The sequence below is a fragment of the Ambystoma mexicanum genome, chromosome 13, assembly GCF_040938575.1.
Source record: "Ambystoma mexicanum isolate Mex_15411 chromosome 13, UKY_AmexF1_1, whole genome shotgun sequence".
Taxonomy (NCBI): Eukaryota; Metazoa; Chordata; class Amphibia; order Caudata; family Ambystomatidae; genus Ambystoma; species Ambystoma mexicanum.
In genome coordinates this window covers 619,679,434-619,696,827 of record NC_090938.1, presented here as the reverse complement: position 1 = coordinate 619,696,827, position 17,394 = coordinate 619,679,434, and the positions used below count along the sequence as shown (strand labels likewise).

Below are 17,394 nucleotides of genomic sequence, written 5' to 3'. Positions count from 1 at the left end.
GGAGCCCGGATGAGTTTTCCGGAGCCCAAAACCCAGAGCTATACTATGTAAGTAACCTGTCCAACCAAACCAAGTATTGTGGGGATCTGTTTGATGTAATATTGGCCCTATTGATTGGGTGGGCAGGCCAAGTAAATCCTTAGTATCTTTACCAAGTAAAAATTAAATTCCCCTATAGCCAACTAACACGGGTGGGGAATTGTTGAATTTTGAAAACATTGCTTCTAGTGTGGATACAAATAGTCTGTTAAAGTTATTGGGTACTCCTATTGCTTTTTGCAAACCCCAGAATTCCCTTAAGGGAGGGGTGCATAAAAAATAAATTTGCAGCTGCTCTATTCCCCAGACGCTGCCTTAAAGCAGAGGGGTTTCCATAGTAAACCTAATATCTAGGTTTGTGCAGGGGCAGAAAAAGAGTATTGCTCACTTAAATGGCATGAAGTCCCCGATTTCAAGGCATGCCCTCTACAGAGGGTGAGAAAGGGACCCTACGATAGAAGGGATTCTTCATTGCATAGTGGTGGAGGAAAGCTAGGTATATCGTTTTGTTTTTAAAAGTCTGTTGTGCTCCAACACTGCTAGCATTGTCAACTGTGCAGAGACATTTAAAATAAAGCGTGCGCATGTGTGAAATAGCTTTTGGTAATAGAAAAGTGTTGCAGGTTATTTAAATTAAACTTGACGTAAAATGTATTGCCAAGCATATGATCCGGCAGGTTTCAAGGTGCTACATGTTCTAAAGTAAACCCCAGGCATAGTATATTGTGAAGTTAAATTGTTCCGTCATGTCCAGGGTGCTCCACAATTCTGTATTTTCTAAGTGACCCAGGTATCTGAAGTATTATAGACTTGTGTTTCTATGTAACCAGGGTGGATATAACCAAAGAAGTCAAACTGTACATGATGAGGGGCTAAAGTGTGTGATCTGTGTTATCCTAAACCTACTGGTGCTTTCAATTAGTGTGTAAAGTGAATTGTTAGGAAAGAAAACAATGTGGACCATGGAGTGAGGGGCACGTCTTGTGCGAAAATGTTCCCATTTATTAATATATCTTTCCACACACCAGCCAATTCCTGGCTGATCTATTGCACATGGGTGAGGCATCTACATGGTATGATCTGGTTCAGAGACAGAGCTACATTGAATTATACCAACAGGTATATAGGAGTGGGACTTTGGGAGGGAACCTAATTATTGCCCTATAAATATACCCCACAAAGTGCCAATGTGACAGAACCTTTGTGCATTAAGATGCCAATGATGGTAAAAAGGCAGAAGAATTAGTCCTGCGCGAGGAGGGTAGACTCTGGAAAATTGGGGAAAGTCATGCCTGATAGGTCACTGGTTTCCCACTTGTGACACCACAGCCAGAAAAATAATAAGGGTAATAACCCAGTGAAACCTGATAAGCTAGCAAAGGAGGAGGGCCCAACCGCTAATGCCTTATTAGGACATTAGGTTCATACATAGATTACGGAAAGGCACTTGCATATTACCCATAGTGGCATGTTGCCAGTATAGGGGAGTGAGGCTGAGCAATCAGCTAGTGGAAGAAATGGTGGCCACATGATTGAGACTGGATTTAGATTGGGTCCGGCAGTAGTGTTCCACAAAACATGCAACACATCATAGCTGTTTGGGTGGAGTCCCTTGGTTGCAGGGAACTGCTGGGTAGAAGAGTAGTTTCTTACCTGTAACTCCATTTCTCCAGCGTTGGTATCTTTCATGGATTCACATGCTGTGAACATTTCCCACGTCAGGTTGGGGAACCTCAGTAATTTTAACTTAGCGTTTTCCTATGGAAAACTTGACACTTCGTGTCCCATCAACGTCCTTTTTGGGTGCTTTAGGCCCCACCAATAGGATGTCTGGTATAAATAGCCCCGCCCCCGCGGCTTCCCTTCAGATTTTAACCTCCAAAGTAGAAGGAACCCAAACCCAGGTTTGCCTGCAGGAGCATATGAATCCATGAAAGATACAAACGCTGGAGAAATGGAGTTACAGGTAAGAAACTACTTCCTTCGCCAGCATTGGATCATTCATGGATTCACATGCTGTGAATAGATTACATAGCAGTACAACCAGTGTGGTGGTGTGTCGCAGGCAAACCAACAAACAGTACTTCAATCACATACATGAGACAACAAACCCAGCAAGTGATATAGCACAGAAAAAAAACCTAAGCTGCAGGGCCTACCTTATTGAAACAGGTGTTGGAGGACTGCACATCTTGCACATGAATGTTGCTGCCCCAGACAGTAATGCCTGGTGAAGGTATGTGGCACCGCCCAGGAGGCTGCCTGGCAAATGTCCACCAGTGGTATCCCAGACCACAACTCTGATTACGATGCTGTGGACTGCATTGAATGAGCCTTTGGAGCACCCCTCAAAGGCTTGCCAGCTCGTGTGACAAACGAAATTGTAGAGGAAACCCAGCGGGGAAAGTCCTTGCTTGGGGATGGCCTGCCCCTTGTAAGACACCATACGCCACAAACAGCGGCCGTGACTTCCTGAAGTCACGTGTGCGATTCAGATAAACTTTAGGGCCCTCTTAACGTCCAGAGAATGCAGGGCCCTTTCCGCTGGTGTGGATGCATTAGCAAAGAACGAGGGTAAAGCAATAGAGGTAAGTTTGTGAAATGGCGACGGCACTTTCGTGATAAATTGCGAGTTCGTGGCCAGGAGAACCTGGTCCTTCATAAACTTTAGGTAATGCGGGTCAACGACCAGTGCCGACACCCACATGGCCTAGATAATTGCCACTAGAAAAGCCACCTTCCAGGAGAGGAACTTCAAGGGTGCCGTCGACACGGGTTCAAAAGGAGGTTTCATCAAAGCCAAAGTACCACATTAAGGCTGAACAGCGGTGCAAACTTCTTCACCAGCGGAAATGTCCAAAACCACCCCTTTTTCACCAAGCCACCACTAAACAGGAGCAGCATGGCGCTTTCTCATGAACCTAGAAATCGCTGCCAAATGCACCTTAATGGATGACAATGCCAGGTGCCCCATCCCCACCAGGTTTAACAAGTATGGGAAAACCTGAGCCGGGGAAACGTCCGAAGGCTCAACCTCAGGATTACCCTTCAAGCATTCACAGAATCTCAGCCATTTATGACCATACGAGACATTTGTGGAATACTTCTCGCTGCCTCCAAGATCCGCAGACACTCCCTGGATATTCCTAGATGACCGGAGTGGTCAGGAGCCCCGTCGGCAGGCTGAGACGCCGTATCGTGATGCGCCACACTGCCGTCGTCCTGAGACAGGCGATCCGTATCCACTCCCAACCGAATTGCTCTTCCACCACCAGATGCAGGAGATCTGAAAACCATGTCTGCCTGGGCCAGAACAGGGCCACCAGAATCACCTGGCAACAGTACTCCCTAATCGGGAATGGGGGGGGGGGAAATGGGGCCTCATCGCGAAGAGGCCCGTCCACGAGAACAAAAACATCCCCTAATGACTTCCTTCTGCTGGCAAATGCCAGACACTGCCCGTTTACCCTTGTAGCAAACAAATCATATGGAGGATTCCCCCCCCCCCCCCCCCCCCATCAGCGGAAGATTCTAGTCACCTGCTGCTCCTTCAGCCTCTACTCGTGCAGCTGACTGGCATCCCTGCTGAGCATGTCCGCTTGACCATTCAGAACCCCAAGCAGATGGAAAGTGACAATGCCGATCCCTTGACACCAATATCAAACGTCCTGCGCCTCTCTGGAATGTGTGCCCCCCACCAACCCATTTCCTTAAATAGAACATTGCGGTGGATATTGTCAGTTAACACTGATCCACGGAAGACACTAATTCAGGGCCCAGTGCACCACCCTCAACTCGAGCACATTGATATGCAACAGTCTCCACCCGAGACCACAGGCCCTGCACCTATGACTGGTGGAGGAGTGCCTCCCCCACCCACCCCCCCCAAACCACCCTACCTGGGAAGCGTCTGCTACGATTGGAACTACGGCTCCAGCAAGGGCATGCCCCTTATAAGATTGGTCATGCATGTCCACCAGCGAAGGGCTTCCACCAAGCCTTCGTCAATCACCAATTTGTCCGACCAAACGCTGACTTTGCGACCATCGGTCTGTGAGGTACTCCTGCACCGGCCTCATGAACAGGCAGCAATTGGGAAGAGGGATACATGATGCCATGGACCCTAACAGCAACATTTAACCACGGACCGAGACCAGAGCACCCCCTTTTCGCTCACTTGCCTTGGCCCGCAACTTTTCCACACGCTCGCTGAAAGGCTTCACCAGATTTTTCCAGGTAAGAAACTGCGCCCCGAGAAACACCAACTCTGATGCCGTCAAATAGGATTTGTCGAAGTTGATGGCGAATCCCAGCCATTGCAAAAGCTGCATGGTTTCCATGAGACTCGTGTCCTTTCCCACGACAAACCCTTCACCAACCAATCGTCCAGGTAGTGGTACACATGACGACCTCTCCCTTCGGAGGAAGGCTGCCACCAGGGCCAGAGACTTTGTGAACGTCCTGGGGGACGACTTCAGGCCAAACAGGAGGACACTGAAACTGATACAGTACCTCTCCAACCACAAAACACAGGAACTTGTGGTGCTTCCGATCATAGGGATGTGAAAATAGGCATCCTGCAGATGCAACGATGCCAGGAACTCGCCCAGTTGCACCGAACGGATGACATCTTGTAGGGTGAGCATCCTGAACCTCAGGCATTGCAGACTCCTGTTCAATGCCTGAAGATCTAGAATAGGCCTCCACTTGCTGTTCGGCTATTTCACAACGAAGTACCAGGAGTAAACCACTTGGCCCCCGTTCGCAATCGTAACTGGTTCCATCGCCCCTTTTTGTAGCATGAGAACCACCTCGTGCCACAGGATTGGAAGATGCAGCTGCATCACATGCACTGGCCAGAACTCCGAGTGGCCAAGAGGCACTGTGTCGAGCACCAATGTTATTCGACAATCGTAGACATGTATGGCGACCCTGCCCTCCAGCAGATTGTCCATATGGCAGTCATTTTTGAGTTTTAGTTTGTTGCCCCTTTGACGCTGTGGACTGCGAACCCTTCTTTAGCTTGGAAGTCCCGGCCCTTCTGCACCGACTGGACAGAATGCGGATACCCTTGAGAAGAGTAGCTGTAGCGCCCGTACCCCCTGGTCTCTGGAGGAAGCAAACTGGGCATTCCCGAGGCTCCACAGAAAGCTCGAAAGGAGCGAAAAGAGCGACCACTTTGTAAGGAACCCAAGGATTTAGCGGTTTCTGTATCCGCTTTCATCCCTTTCAGGGCCTCAAATATTTTTTTCAAACGAAAAAAAGTGTTTGCCTTCACAGGGCATGTCAATTACTTTATTGGACCTCTGGGCGAAAGTCCAAGCACTTCAACCATGCCTGCTGTCGGAGCACTACTCCATTATTAATCTGTTTAAAACTGGTTCATGTGTTATGGCGGCAAAAAGGTTGGTTTTGCCGCCGCAATCCATGTAAAGGATGTGGGGACACCCCCAAAAACCCAGACCAATTATACCATTAAAGGTGAGTGGGGACACCCCCACTCCACTTAAGGAGTAATCGGGTACACGTTTACCGGGTCAAACCACTGCATTTTTGCTGCGATTTTATTACTGCATACCTTAAAACCAGACTCCGCCAGGTCCACAGCAATATTGATGCTGTGGTTGGAGGTTTCCTCCCCCTCTTGAACAGCATTGCTTCCTTTTGGTGTTGCTCCGGCAGAATCGGGTCCAGCCGATACCACATTTCACAATCATATCTGGCCATAATTGCCAAGGAATTTGCAGCCTTCAGTTGTAGCCCCTACCGTTACAAACTTTTTACCAAAAGTGTCCCGCTTCCCGGCCTCACTGTCCGGAGGAGTCACATTTATGTTGGCTCCTGGCCTTACGGCTGGCAGCCGCCGACACCACTGACTTGGGCTGCGACACCAGGCATCTAGGGGTAGACTCCAGAGCCTTGAAATTCTTTTCAAGGTGACCTTTCACAGCCATCTCTGAAAACTGCACTCCACAAATGTATTGGCACCGATAAAACCGCCTTCCTCTGCTTGCCCGTATTCCTCTTCAGGCGCCAGCCCAAACTCCAGACATACTTTCCACATTGTGGCGTGAAACGTCCCAATATCATCTGGAGGCGATGGCTGAGCCGGACTATGGGGCTACTCCACCTCGACGTCTGTGTCCCATGCATCATCCCTCAAGGACACCACAGTAGACAGGGTGTCCCGCGGAACACTCAGGGTCCGAATCAGGTAGCTCGTCTTCTTCAGGATGAGACCATGGCTGACCCAACCCCCACCAGCAACGGCAAGGTCACCCATGCCAGAGGAGTCTTCCTAGGCACCTCACCAGGCAACTCAACCACCGGCTGACTCTGAGGCAACCTCGCATCTAGTTGTCCCAACAAAGATAAGCATAGACATTACTTTCAGCAACATGTTAACTAACGGATAAAGGGGCGGCCCAGCTCCTACCCCACTTGACATCGAAGGCCTCACACTCTGCAGACCAAAGGCCGACGGGTCAAACACTGGCTCCTGTTCCTCCTCCATTCCCGAAGCAACAGAAAACTTAGCAGGATCTTGCTGTAAAATGTTCTGAGGAAGGACTGACTCAAAAGCGGCAGACTACCATACCCCACCAGTCGTCAACAACCCTTCCGATTCCATCGGACGACAGCAGCGAACCACTATCCGTCAAAGTCATGGATGGCACCGATGACACCACCGTAGACGACGGGACCATAGACTGCAGCACTACAGTCGATGACGGAACCACCATCGACAAGCTTGTCGTCGGAACCACGTCCCCTGGGCTCAATTTTACTGGAGACCTGGATTTCTTGGAAGAACCGGAACAATGCATCGAAGACTCCCGGCTGGACGAAGACGTGATGGTGCCTGGATGACGAGTGCTTCGAAGACTCCCTCGTCTTCGCCAGGTCTTTCATCCGACACTAGACTTCTCGGGCCTACTGCCAGACCCCTTGAACTTGTCCGGCCGACCATGCTTGGACAACGAAGAGCCACTCGCCCCCTTCCACTGATGGAGCGAAGACTTGCTGCCACTCCCCACCACCGACGCAGGCTCTGCGGCCTGATGCTTCTTAGCAGGAGGTTCTGCCGACCCAGCTCGGCAGACTTCTCCGCCCTTCCGAAAGACTGGCTCCCCCAGGCCAAACCCAACTCAGAAGCCAGGTACATGCCCTCATTAAGCCAGCATATGAGCCGTCGATTACGGTCCTTCAAGGTCTTCTGCGAAAACACCCGACATCTCACAGATATCTTCCGAGTGATGAGGGTAAAGACAGTAACCACACTCCATACGACCATCCCCTTCATGCTGCAGGTAGCACACAGCCGAAAAAGACTTCTGGGCTACAGACGACATCTAGACCAAACAAAATGCACGTGCAAAAACACGAAGAAACACAAGCTGATCCCAACAGTTTGGAGATGGTTGAAATCTGAAGGGAAGCCGCAGGGGCGGGCTATTTATACCATGCGTCCTGTTGGTGGGACCTAAAGCATCCAAAAAGGACTTGGATTGGACACTAAAGTGGCAAAGTTTTCCATAGGAAAATGCCAAGTTAAAGTTACCAAGGTTTCCCAGACTGACGGGGAAATATTCACAGCATGTGAATCCATGAAAGATCCAATGCTGGAGAAGCCCGATAACCCCGGCCTTGACGCGCCCCACACCCCCCTTTCAAGGCAACAAAGAGCATCTGACTTACAGAAGCTCTTGGTCCTGCCCAGAGAATTCCAGAGCACGCCTGACATCCAGTGCAAGACCCTTTCAGCATCGTCCATAGGATCCGCAAAGAAAGTAGGTAACACCATCTCCTCATTTAGGTGGAAAGAGACCACTTTAGCTAAGAATGCGGGATGCGGTCTCAGGACCACCTTCTCTGAATAGTGTACGGTTCTGACACCTCTTACTCTACATGCGGATGCAAGACCCACCAAGAGAGCCGTTTTAATGGTGACCAGCCTGATACCATGGACACCATTATTTTGTAAGGTTTGTGCACTAGGGCGCCCAACACTACGGAGGTCCCACACCGGGTGTGGCTTCTTGATAGGCGGGTAAAACCTGGTGTGGCGCACCAGATGTCGCTTAACCACCAGGTTGGAGGAAGAGAAAACTTCCTCCTCCGAGTTCTGGTAGGCTCCTATGGCTGCCAGATAGGTACAGCATGTGTCCATTTGCACTCCAGAGTGCGCAGAGGAGGATAGCACATTTTCCAGCCTGCAAGTAATCAGGTCAATCTCCTTAATTCTGCCCAGTGGCAAAACCTAGTCCATTTGCTTTTGTACTGGCTCCTACCTTGCAACAGCCCTAGATGCTTTAGTGCGGCCTTCTCAGAAACCATGCTGTAAGGGCTAAATTCTGCAGGCGGGATGGATGACCCTGCCCCCTTGCTGCAATAGGTGAGCTGGGCCCAAAGGCAGGTGAATGGGAGGCTTGTCCGAGAGGCTGAGCAGCTCCGAGAACCATGGTCTCGCCGGCCACCACAGAGCTATCAGAATAATGTTGAGGTGACTCCGATATGATTCTCTTATCTTGCTCATCACCTTGTGAACCAGGGGAGTGGTAGGAAATGCATATGCCGTCATGCTCTTACACTGGAGCCAGGGCCCTGCCAAGACGTGAACTGAGGACACTTGTTGTACCAGGTAAAAAGATCCACTTGAGGATGCCCCGTACCTCTCCCCCTCCACCCCCTCCTCCACCCCATCTCATCTGCTGAAGATACCAACAGGACCCGATTGTTCAATTGCCATTCGTAATCATCCACCCAGTCTACTGAACCTGTCCGCCTCCAGGTTGGACTCCCCCAGGAGGTTGATTGCACTGAAGTAGATATTGTTCTCCAGGGCCCACTCCCACATGCTGACCGCTAGGCTGCATAGAGGGGGGCACCTGGTGCCACCCCACTTGTTGATGTAGTACATACTGGTGGAATTACCCGTTTGAATGAGTATCAGCGTGCCCCAGATAAGCAGCACAAAGGCCAGACTCCATGGACGCTGTGGTTGTCCATCATAGCGCCCAATCCTTCCAGGGAGGAAATCGTTGGTGATGGGGACTTTCAGTGCTTCTTGCGGGAAGGGCCTGCCTGTCCGCAGGTTGCAGTCCGTGGACCATCAGACAAGGTCATGGTGGAGAAAAGGAGGAACGCTGATGAGCTCCGCTTGAGAGACCTGCTCCTGATTCCATGAGGCTGCAAAGCGCAGCTGCAATCTCATCTTAAGCCTTGCGTGAGGTACTGCCAGTAGGAAAGCTGCCATGATACCCAATAGATGCTGGTACCAGCAGGCTGAGGTCACCACCTTGCAGAGAAAAGGAGCTGTGGACCTCTTGATGGCTGTGATTTGGTCCTCAGAGGGGAACTCTGAGCTTATGTCCCCAGAAAAGTCAGGCTCTGCGCAGGCTGCAGCTGAGACTTGAGATTGATGGAAATCAGTTTGTGGAGTGTGTTCATAAGGGAGGAGGTGTGGAGAACCACCTCTGGGGATCTCAGCCCCGACGTGCCAGTCGTTCAGGAAGGTGTAGACATGGTGACCTTGTTCCCTGAGAAGGGCTGCCATTGCATTCATAAGTCTGGTAAAGACCCTGGGGGCTGAGTTGAGGCCCAACGGTAGAACCTTGTATTGTAAGTGGAAGCTTATGATCCTGAACTATGGAAAGGTCCGATGAGGCTGCCAAATTGGGACATGTAAATATGCGTCCTTCAGATCCAGGGAGCACATCCAGTCTTCCCTGCAGAGTCTCACACGATCAGCGCTGGAGTATCCATCGTGAATTTTAAGAGGTTTAGGGTGGCAAGGTCCAACACAACTCTCGGGCCAGCCTGGTTCTTTTGTATGGCGAAAATCCTGGAGTAGAAGCCCAAGCCTCTCTGGGAAGCTGGAACTTCTTCCACTGCCTGGATCTCGACGAGTGAATTTCCGCCAACAGAGTTGTCCAAATCCAAGGCGGAGAGGAATTGGTAGACAGTAACCTGTGGATACTATGGATAGGATCCAGGGGGCCGCAAACCTTTGGTACCAGGACTGTGCCTGAAGGGCAAGCTGCACCCCTCACTGGAGACATGTGGATCCGAAGGAGTGGGTCATGCCTTCTTTCCCTCAGAGGGTGCGGTGGGACTGAAAGTAGTATGTGTTCCTGGACATCAGGGTTGAACTTGGTAGCCCATAGCCAGGCAGTCCTCATGTCTGTGGCGATGCAGATGTCATGGCCCGAGGTGTCAATGTGCGCCACAGTGGACTCCATGATGTCCTGAGCCACCATTTTAGCTTCTGCCAGCCCCACCTTCAAACGTGCCTGGCTCTGCACTGGAAGTAAGTCAGCCATTTCCTGCCAAAGTCTCTAATTAACAGCTGCCAGCATGGCATCTGCGATGGATTGACGAAGGTTCAGTGAGGCGTTGGAATAAACTGTCTCATAAGCCTCCAAGATCTGCTCCTCCTGCCTAGAAGCAAAGATGAAGTGTCCGAGGACGACTGAGGCTTTGATTAGACCCAACAGTGCAGATGAAGGTGTACCAACAGGGAATCCCCTCCAATTGCCTAAACTTGGTGTTGTGGTGCCGATTTCCAAGCTGGGCCGAATGGGGTTGGGGTTTAAGCCACCCCTTTTTGGCCAAGGTGACAACGTCCTTCTGCATCAGGATCCTTGTTCTAGCTGTGGGACGTAGAGCGAGTACCTCGGCCAGGACCCCTGCCTCTGGTTGTTGGACCTTGGGAGAGGAAGTCCCAAGTATTTGGCCAAACCTGAGTGTAGAGCATGAAAGGCCTGGACTGAGGATGGCGTGTCAAGAGTCCTCCCCCTCTGTGTCCACTAGGGTGTTCGGCTGGTCTGGTGCAGGAGGAAAGAGTGCAGGCAAAGGCTGCAATGTAGGAACCAGAGGCTGGTGTGGAACCAACTGAACTTTGGGAGGCAGGGAAGCCAGAATCTAAGGACCCAGTGGGGCAGCAGGGGCTGCACGGGGGCCTGAAGTGCTGGAGCCATGGAAGGAATGACTAGGCACCGGAAGTGGGACTGGCAGGAGCATGTCCTTGATCACATCCAAGAGGATGGACCCCCATCTGAGGAGACTTTTCAAAAAACCTGTCCTCACGGGGTGGTATTGACTGCTGGGGCCTGTGTGTACTCTGCCTTGTTGGTTGCGGGGTAAATCTGCCCTGCGATGCTGATGGATAAGCTGTAGATGACGTACTTGGATCAGTCCCACCTTGAAACCCGTTCTCTCACCTGCTCCACACCAGAGGGCTGTATCGGACGAGTGGCCATCTTGTCTGGCATGGTGGCCATTTTGTCAGGCTGCATGCCACGTGCCAAAGTTGTGGTGCTTACCTCGCTGGGCCTGGCCTCCAGGACTCTTGGCGGTGGAGCACAAGACCTACCCTGCACCTCAGGATGGGGCCTGGTAGGCACATTGCCCTCGGCTTGTAGTGCTGCATACAGGTGCCCCCTCAAACATCTGTCCGGTACTAGGACGTAGCCCCTCGGGTGGACACCTGGTAAAAGAACCTTACGGTCCCTCACCACTGTCCCCGGGAGAATCTAATGACCCCCCCCTCCACCCCCCTCAGCCTGGGGGCCAAGAGCTGAAGTAGCCTTGGTACCTGTGTGAGAACCTGACTGGCTCCTCCTGCTCAGGCGTTTCCTTGGGAAGGAGTCGCTCTTGCAGGGTGCGATGGAAAAAAGTAGCCCTACCTTGGGCCTTGACTTGTGTCTGACAAAGTCCTTCAAGTCCTCTGGAGGAGACTTCTCGAAGAGCTCCCTCCACCAAGCTAACCTGTTCAGAGCGTATTGTCAAGCACGTCACGTGCGGTACAACCATCCCAGCAGTGATCAGGGCAAAGAGCGTGGGGGTCGGACGTAGGGAAGAGGCCTTTGCAGGCTGTACACCTGCTGAACGTCGACATGCGCCGGAGAGAAGCATGGTGCCAGAGTACCCGATTAAGACCAAAAAAAACAGAAGACAAAGACAGAAAAAAGTATCCGGGGAAGAGCGCGTTGAACCCAGGCGTGCTGGTGAAAGCAGCACATTCCCCTAGATGCAGAAAAGGGGACTGGGGAGTGGTGCTGGTGGGTGGAATCAGGGGAGTGCATGCTCCCAGGGCTGTGCTCCTCTAAATTTAAAAAGGTGAAGGTTTATTCTGGTGAAAAAGGTTCCGTCTCCCGTCCCTACCGAGGGATGCCCATACAGTATGAAGGAAAGGGGATGGGATGTAGGCATAAGGTCTGGAAGAACCTGCTCACAGCACCTTCTCTTCCAACTGTCTAACAATGTAGACCCACCTACCCATGTAACTAAGTCACATTCTTGAAACAGCGCTGCAATGCCTCTGGGCTGCCAGGCGCTTTACAAATATAAAAATAAATAAAATATTCATCCTTGCAGGGGGTCCTTCAGAAGAGAAGCTTCAAAGTCCTAAATCCGATAGTTGTTCAGGCTGTAAAAAGGAGCAGAAGGGAGACTGGAAGTACCAAAGTAAAAGTGCACCAGAGAGCATGCGATCCAGGCCAGGCACTCCAAGACTATTTGAGTCAGAAAATAATTGCTGCAAGAGGAGCAACAATTCAGTCTTTAAACACAGGTTAAGATGTGGCAATCCCAAAAAGTGAAGACCCTCTGAAAAATTACAAGGAAAGGAAGGCTTGTGGTCAAATTCTTGGCTACATCTGTACTTCAATAAACATGATCACATCAGTAAAATCATTGATGCTTCACAAAACCACCTTAAGTGATCATAATTTGTTAGGTTTGACTTGGCCTTCCTTGTGCCAGAGAGTGATGTCTATAGTGACAAGCTGGGCATCACTCTGGGCAGAAATAGAGTATTAGTACTATTCAATCCCAGGCCTGACGGAGGAATTAAAAATGATAATACATTGATTAACTAAGTCAGGGGGAGAACAGCCCATTGATTATTCAAGTCTATTTAAAGCCTTTCAGATAAAAAGGGGGATAGGAAAAAGACCAACCACCACTCACCTCCATGTTTACGATTAAGTGATTGCTCAGAAAAAGATGAAACAATCAGATTCGACAGCTAAGAAAATCAATCACCTGGCCTACTGAGAAAATAAGAAAATTACAACAGAAATACTGTAACTTGTCAAAATTCCAATAAAAAAAAAATTTTACGAAAAGATGCAGAAATAATGCTCCAAAAGATCAGCGCAAAAAATACAGCCTAAGTGTGGTGAACAATAAACAAACTGAACACTCCACAAGAGGCTTTGCGGTTGAATCAAATACCAGCAGAGAAATGGGCAATGCACTTTAGCAAGCTCCTTGATGTAGAACTAGAGAAAGGGACCACGATAACAAAACAGTGTGGAACCACCTACGTATTGACAACACCTCTATCCAAGCAATCATCAAAAAGGTCCAGCAATTCAAGAGCCCCAGGTCCAGACGGTTTGAGTAATTCCATGTTAAAACAAAACCTGATACAGTGGCCCGCATTTTGCTCAATGTATTCAAACACTATGAAATCAAAAAAATACCAACATGGAAATCAATAATCATACCGATCTATAAGAATGGGTCAAGCGGTGATCCCAACTACCAACCTAAAAGTATTTGCTTTGTTGAACCTTGTGAGTGTTACATCTGGCCATCGGGATTTATGGCAAGCCGGATTCGTGAAGGGTGTCGGACATCTTTGAATATTTTCATCAGCAACATCCTTAAGGCTCGAGTGAGGAGGAAAAAAGGAAAGAATATATTTACTGCATTCATAGACCTCAATCAGGCCTTCGACACGGTCAAACGACCAAACCTCTGGCATAAACTCGCTCACTGGGGCTGTCCGACAGATGCTGGAAACACTTCAAGATTAAGGAACTCGTATTAAAATAAGAATGAATAGTTCTGGTTTGCGGACAAAAGAAATTCCAACTAATAAAAGGCTTAAACAGGGCTGCCCTCAGGCACTTGAACTATTTAATTTGTTTATTTCAGACATGGAACACGCCTTCAAAGATACTCTACATTTTCCTCCTAAAATTGCTGACACCGCGGTGGTATGGTTACTATACGCGGATGACGACGTACTTCTAGACCAGACGAAACTAGGCCTAAAAAGGCCACTAGATGCATTACAAAAGTATGTAGAAATAAATGCTCTGTTCATAAATCCTAAAAAGTCGAGGATCATGATTTTTGGAGAACACATGGGCGAGGCCAGAAGATATCAAGAGTCTAGCATCTATCCGGGGAGAAGATACAGGGGTGACGTCATTCACTTACCTCAGTCTGTCTAAGCACAACTAAAAGTGAGGCCCCAAGACTGGATTCACTGAAAAGGAAAGCACACAGCTTGGCGGGCAGGGAAGAATAAGTCTCAAAAAGATACTGTGGATTGTCATTAATACTATTGTTCACATTCTACCGTATGAAGATTCAGCCGATCTTAAACATACGGACCAGAGACATCTTTCTCCTTCGATAACACGAACTAGCCAAAGCTTGAGGGGGCTTTTTGGAAGAAAGTGCTGCGGCTCCCTAAAAGCACGCCAATTCAGGCAATCCGAATGGAGTTGGGGACAACATCACTAAAGGCAATAGTGACGTGGAAATCACTCGCTTTATAGAAAGTGTATTGAGTAATCTAAGGGAGGCTTTGGGGTACTAAAGAATACATGGGTAAAAACAAACAATGAAACTACCCTTTTGGAGTGGAAAGCTATTTGTCAAGCTATCACAGTAGACCTGGGGGAACAGACAAACTTTGTTGGAGCACCGAGATGAGGAGAAAAAAAAGAAAAGAAAAAAAAACAAAAACAAAAAACAATGGATAACTACACAGGACGAAAGGAAATCCTATAAACTTTATGGGAAGTTCCTTTTAGAATCAAGAAAACTCAACTGCTTACCCAAGTATCTTCAGCTCATTCCAAATTGGTACCTTAGAGATCAAGTTATGAGACTGACTGAATGTATTGTCCATGACAAATACTTCAGCCTCGAATAAATAACCAAGGAGATCTCATGCAGAATTTGTAACGGAGAACAAACTAAAGAGTTAGCAAAGCATCTGGTAATGTTTTGTCCAGCCACAAGAGATCCAAGAACCAGGCTCCTAAGCGACTACATCAGCAAATTCAGTAGCAGGACAGAAGACTGGTGGATAACATTGCTGGGAGGAGAAAGAATTTCATTAACAGTGGCTTTGATAAAGCCAATCATTGAAATCTTTAAAAGAATTGAAATATATTAAAGGATCAGCTTCGAGAATGACAGCTGGAGAATAGACAGAACCAGCAAAAATCATTTTTCAAGACAAAAGGACTACAATTGGCAAAAGGTTTTCTGTAATGTTTAACCATTTTATGACAAATAAAAGGTTTAAAAAAAGAAGATCCTCTGCAAAGAGGTGTGGGTGCAGGCACATAGAAGATTCCTGCAGATGTACCCAAGCATTGTGCTTAGTTCCTGTGGAGAAGACTGCTGATACAGGAGTAAGACCACGGGCAATCCATGTATAGCGATTAAATAAAACCAGCAGCTAATTGTTTCGGTGCTGCATTAAAAAAAGGCAAGAAAAGCCTACTTTAGTTAAGTTAGGTGATTGCACAAAATCTTGACACAGATGCACCCTGATCAAACCCAACCCATCCAAATAAAAATGATACCTGTCAAATGTCCTTATTAAACCTTTAAACAGGCAGGCTATAAGGGATACTGACGGTTTATGGAGTCACTTTGTTTTGATAAAAGGCCACCTAGGATTACCAAGATATATTGCCACTATTAATTACCCAGAAGGGAAGTACCATAGTTCATCCACAAAATAAAAGCACCACTCTAGCAATTACCCACACGCACATAACTCACACCACTTTATCCCACTGATGCTTCAGTTTTCCATCCCTTGGAGGCATATCTCCACCTTTTCAGCCCACAATAAACACATGCACCCATCAGCACTCCATACTCCCACAGCCACATGCCAACCATCCCTTCACACTGTCAAACCGCTCATTTGGACGTTTGTAGTGCAGTCTGCACTATACCAGACTTGTTTTCTTAGGAAACTTTAACCAATGTGAAAGGTCCCTACATTGCATAACAGGCTTCACACAATTTCGTTCTCTTGTTTGGGTATCTATGCTTACCTCTCGATCAAAACCAAGTACAATAAGCTTTTCTTAACACTCAGGAAAGCAAGTGTGGATGATCAAAATTTACTTGTAAAAAGAGAAGCCTAACCAAGCTTTCAGAGTTCACTCTATTTGTTTAAATGTAGTCTGCAAAAGGATTCAAGTTGTGCATTATGCCCCACAACACCAACTGGTACATAATGGAGTTTAAACTGCTGTCCAGTACCCATTGCTGCCTACACAACACTGCCCCCAACCCCACTACTTAACCCAACGCATCTCCAAAAAGCCAAAACGTAGGCGGTTTGCATTCCTACACCACCTCACTAATCACCCCCAGATTCACCAGAAAAAGAGCTGGAGGAACTAGCTTCACTCATCGCCCCCTCCCTCTGGAATTTGATCCCACCGATCATCAAGGACACCATCTTACTAGGCCTTTCGTAAAAACACCAAAACACTTCTGTTTAACAAATAGGTCTAGAATCCTCACACTGTTACCTGGCTAAGCAACTGTTCCGCTACCTTGAAACAGCTACTGTCCAACTACAAGTGTTATCTGCAACCATGCATGAACCTACATTGTCTCAAATGCACTCTGTAAAGCAATTCTACTGCTGTGATATCCCTGGGTGTTGGGAGCCATCAATAAATGTAATACATTCAATTCCACAGGAATCCAAAAACCATGAACTTACCATCACCATAGTTGTCAGTCATGGGAATCATGCTCTGCGCCTGAAAAACAGAAGTACATTCTATGAACACATCAACTAAAGTACAAAGGCAGGGTCAGACAGGGGAATAAAATGTTCTCGGACACCAATGAAAGCAGCTCTCACAGCTGTAAATGTCACTTCATTCCTTTTGTGGCAGACTGTATCCAAGGGGAGGTTTTTGATAAAAATGGTGGTGATGAGAATTGTGCATTTTAAAGAATATTTATTCAGCAGCACTGGGTCAAAACTACTAGCTGCATGGCGAAGTAACGTAGTGGCCCACACTGACATTGTGCATTTGTGTTTCAGGCATTTCCCTATAGGCCCATTCAGGCCTGCACAAAGGTCACACTAGTCTAAAGTGAGCGATTCAGGCCCACTTAGTTTTGGCATTATGGGGGTTTTAGGTTATTCCGATTCACAGTGCAGACTGCTGCCATTTTCAGGGTCTCTAGGGATTTCTTCTAAAGGGAAAATTCCAGCATGTGGCACTTTGCGACATGTAGCCCAGAAGTACCCTGTGCTCATCACGCATGTGAGTTTTCTAA

The 17,394-nt window shown here is 48.3% G+C and overlaps 1 protein-coding gene across 1 annotated transcript in view; it reads right to left on the bottom strand.

Annotated features, from left to right (window-relative positions):
* JUP (junction plakoglobin) overlaps nt 1–17,394 on the bottom strand; it is a 200,946-nt gene that overhangs the window by 17,107 nt on the left and 166,445 nt on the right. The window contains exon 13 of the mRNA XM_069634507.1: nt 16,826–16,865. Coding sequence (XP_069490608.1) covers nt 16,826–16,865 — 40 coding nt within the window. The remainder of the gene's footprint in view (nt 1–16,825; nt 16,866–17,394) is intronic.